The sequence below is a fragment of the Bactrocera latifrons genome, unplaced genomic scaffold, assembly GCF_001853355.1.
Source record: "Bactrocera latifrons isolate USDA-ARS-PBARC rearing strain unplaced genomic scaffold, ASM185335v1 scaffold_197, whole genome shotgun sequence".
Classification (NCBI taxonomy): Eukaryota; Metazoa; Arthropoda; class Insecta; order Diptera; family Tephritidae; genus Bactrocera; species Bactrocera latifrons.
Window position 1 is genome coordinate 113,520 of NW_017535485.1, and position 4,467 is coordinate 117,986.

The following is a 4,467-nucleotide window of genomic DNA, read 5'->3' on the forward strand; positions in this document are numbered from 1 at the left end:
TGCTGCTGAATGTGCTACTAATATTGTTGGCAGTGGTGGACAACGATGTGACTGTATTAACATTAATATTCTTGCTGTTGCTGTTGTTGTTGTTGGCATTGRCAGCGACAATAGCCTCCGCACAATCGGCGGTGGCATAATTGTTATTAGCCTCATTGCCCAATTCGTAAATGTTGACCATGTGCGCAGCYTGTGCGTGCACCATCAGATCCCAAGGATTGGCGAAGGCATCCTTGCAAACGGCACATAACAGTTTGGCGCTCATCGGCGGTGTTTCTGCGGAACATATGAGAGAGTTACAAGTAGTGAAATTAGTTTGTTTTTGYAGAGATTAAAAAAAATATATATTTATGAAACTTTATGAAGAAAACTTAGAAACCTCAAAGCGTAAATTAAAATTTATGAGTATTTAAGATTAATAATGTTATCGAAGATGGAACACACTAATCACCACTGATGCATTATTTTTCGTGTTCTACGTTTCTAGTAACTCTGTCTTTTCTATAATAATAATGGGTGCGAAATTTTTATATAAATTATCTTTTTCGATTTTAGGTTAAAGATTAAAAGAACATAATGCAATTTTGAATCGATATTTTCAATAGTTTTTGAGTTACAGTTTACAAGGGTTCAGTTTATCTCTTAACGCGTCTTTCTTGATAGAGTATTTTTGAAATTTGCTTGAATGATTATTTGGAGTCACTATCACCTTTTTCTGCGAGTTCTGTATACCCTACCAAGAGCAAAAAAATAGCAAGACTTTGTTTATAATTTTAAAATGCTCAATTTATTCTTCAAAATCTGGGTCGAYTCCTCACAGTAAACTTCTTTGGCCCAAAACAGTTGTGACAATTTTTTTCCAATCTTCGAAACAGTTKTTAAAAGTCCAYTTCTGGCATAGCCTACAATGCGGTTTCCCCARAGCGGTCGTTTRAGTTTRCTGAATAACCARAAGTCACACAGAACTAAATCAGGCGATGGTTGTGACACSATATTGGCTGAAAATTTGGCGAAAACCTTACGAAGAATCTGTGCACTATGCGGCGGTGGATTATCCTGGTGAAAAAATCAAGAGGTTTCGACCCTCTTTTTATGAATAGCTTCGCGCAAACAACTCATATCTCGACGCGATTTTTCGAAAAAATTTAGTGATTTTGGAACCAATCGTGCTTTCACTTTTCTTATTCCCAAATTATCTTTCAAAATGATTTTCACTGATCCTTCCGATATTCAACGATGCCAGTAAGTTCTCTCACTGTTAATAGTCGATTCCCAAGCACCAATTTCATTATTTTATTGACGTTCTTTAAACAATTTGTACCTATGAAAAGTACTTTCACGCGACAAAAAATTATAACCTTTTCCAAATTTCCAACGTTTTAGCACCAGAAATTTAAATACAAAGCAAAATTTAGTAGAGTATAGTAGAGAGTAGAGTGGAGAAACCTAGAAAACCTAGAAAAAATATTCGTGCGTGATTTAAATTAAGAAGCCATACTATTTAATGCCCTCCGTAGTAGCTTTTCATACAGTGGTTGCTCACTGATTGATGTGGGCAAAAATCGAAATTTGGCAGGACAAAAATTACATTAAAATTTCTCTTAGATTTCATCCACAAAGAAAACGTGTAACTCGAAAAAGGTTAGTTTTTTTTTTTGAATTTTTTTTTTAATTCCTAAAATGTGCCAACGCATGCTTAAAGTTTTAAAATATTAATATTTTCAAAAATTGCCATTTAATTGCCACAATAGATATTGAACTTAAAGACCTCAGCTGAGATCTGAACCCATGGCGTGCTAGTCAAGCCTTCAACCTTTTCGCTATCGATGTTTATTGGCTATTTATAGCATACATCTCAARTAATTGTTGGTAGAAAATATTGAAAGTTGTTCGTGAAACAAGAAAGCAGAYAAAGTCCAGAAATCAAAGAACTCTCTCAGTAAATACCGTTAAAATRCATTTGTACCGCGTATTTAGAAACGAGGAAAACTTAAGAAAAATGTTCTGCTGAAAATAGGGCTATATTTGACAATTATATCATTAAAAAMAATATTTTTATTCTGAAAATGTTTTAATTTTTTTTTAGCCTAATTAAGAAAAAAATTCTAAATATATTAAACAATGTTCCTAGAAATTATGCTACTAATAAAATAAAAAAGAAAATTTTCCTTTGCATACAAATATCCAGAAATCAATTTTAGTCCGAAAAGTGTTTGGTAAAACAACTGTCGCTTTAGAGTTATTCAAAATAATTTATCATTCTTAAAACGATTTATAATTTTCTATGATTTTAACACTCCTATAAAATTTTTTGTAAAATTGTTTAAAGTTTGCTTCACTTTCACTCTCTAACATTCATTTAGKCTTCTCCTTGAGACAGTAATAGAGCAACAGCTGTTGCCAACTTTCACACAAATTGGAAAATAATCCTTTCTGCCAGCAGACAGYGCAAACAAATCGCCATAAATTCTTCCACTTTTGTCTACTAAAAACTGGCATAGCAAGCATTTCGAAAGTTTTAAATGGTGTCCGATGGAAGGCCTAAAACTCGGCTACAAATTTAGTAAACGAGTTAATGTAAGAAAGCTTATGACCCGGTAGGAAATTTCTACTAATTGTTTGACTTCGTAAAACGTACAATACTTGTAGGCTTATTATAACTGCTAGAAAATGTAAAATTTATTAAGCATTTTTTCTCAAATCTACAAAACTAGAGGAGTATTGCAAAGCGAAGGCTTTTCATATTCAGTTCAGTCAATCAAAGTATGTTCGAATTCGAAGTTGCAAATTTTAATTTGCCCAAGCTTCAGYAAAAGTCAAAAGTGTTATAGTTATCAATAGTTAATTTATAGTATGCAGACTGGCTACAAAATAAATTGACCTATCATTAGGGTGATTCTATGTAGTAAAATTTTTTGTACAAGAATTAAGGGTAATTCGTTTCAAGGTCTTTTCTTCAATAACAAAATAAATTTAATAAGTAAGAAAAAAATTTGGACCACCCTAGTGTAATTGTGAAACTCCTTTTTCTTAGTATAAACTGGGAGAATTAATTATTGTTAATTAATCCTAGCTAATTTTCTTAAAAAAGAAAAAATTTCAATTTAGTACCACCCTTATGCACTCACATGTCGAATATGTGCAACGAAATATGGCTGCCAGCCAAACATGTGCAAACAAGTGTCGACTGACACGTTGGCAAAAGTGTTAAACAATAATAAATTAATTACAAACAACAGTAGGAGCTAACGGTGGCAAGAATAGCAACAACTACAACAGCAAAAACAAATACAAATTACTACGCAATTTCAGCAGAAATTTCAGTAAGATGCGAAACAAGTGTTGCAATAACAATTTGCATGAAGTGGCATGCAACGGCAGCACGCTGTGCCGCATACACACATAGATGCAAGTGTGTCTTTGGATATTTTAAGAGCTGGCAGTCAATGCTGTTGCTGTGCTCTGTCGGTGTGGGTGCAWTAACAATGTGGCAATAAAACACCAGCCTTTGGCTGCGTGCAGACACCATACCATACTTACTTGCAGCAAAGGCAACATCCTGGCACTTGCAAGTGAAACGCAACTTGCAATAACTCCGCTTGTGGTCTAATAATTCAGCCAGCTCGTTGAAGCATTCCCGACAATTGCCGCAAATTAATGTGTCCGGATTGCCTGGAAAAAATAAGTTGTTTTTTTTTTATGTAATATGTTTTTTAAGTATGTAGTATATGTATATATTTGTATTTCACAACTAAAGTCGTTCTGAACGTAATTCGCTTTAACACTCCCAACGTGAACTTTTTTCCATAATTTGTCATGAGAGATATATACTACAACTATAACCGATTTATGTTCACTTTGTCCGTCTGAAAGTTTCCCGCTTTGAAAAATGATATGGATACAATTCTTCAAGATCACTCTGTAGAGAAGCCTTTTCAAGTAACATACATATGCGTTGAAGAGATTATTTCCTGTTCTTTTGGGTCCGTGGACTTAATAGCATTTAGGATATCAAATTAGGCCATTAATATGGCATATAAGTAAATTTATCATACATCATTTTTCAGAATTTATTTATCTCATGTAATTTATTACTCTTGTGATTGATGAAAAATTTGCCAAGACTCTACCTACACTCGTAGGAACTAYTTTTTTTCTCATGACATTTTTTATAGTATGCTATTTATTACTCTTGCGTTCCATAAACAATTTCATAAAACTATGCTATCCGTGGAAAATTTAATCGTTTACTTAATATTTTATCTCATGTTATTTATTCCTACAAAAAATTTTATCGCAACATAATTCTTTATCTCATCCTTTTATTATCTATTGAATACTGGATATACGGAAGTTTTAGCAGCTTTATACCTACATTCATAAGATCGTATCAGAGTCCGTTGTGGTTTTACGTGAGTTCCTGCCTGCGAAGGCCTAACCCCACGGTGCTTTCTATTGCTAGAAGCA

The 4,467-nt window shown here is 33.4% G+C and overlaps 1 protein-coding gene across 1 annotated transcript in view; it reads right to left on the minus strand.

Moving 5' to 3' along the window:
- Positions 1 to 4,467, minus strand: part of LOC108967719 (ras guanine nucleotide exchange factor V) — a 38,216-nt gene that overhangs the window by 9,057 nt on the left and 24,692 nt on the right. The window contains exons 5-6 of the mRNA XM_018931320.1: positions 3,541 to 3,672; positions 19 to 276 (exon numbers count right to left, since the gene is read on the minus strand). Of these exons, the coding sequence (XP_018786865.1) occupies positions 19 to 276; positions 3,541 to 3,672 (390 nt within the window). The remainder of the gene's footprint in view (positions 1 to 18; positions 277 to 3,540; positions 3,673 to 4,467) is intronic.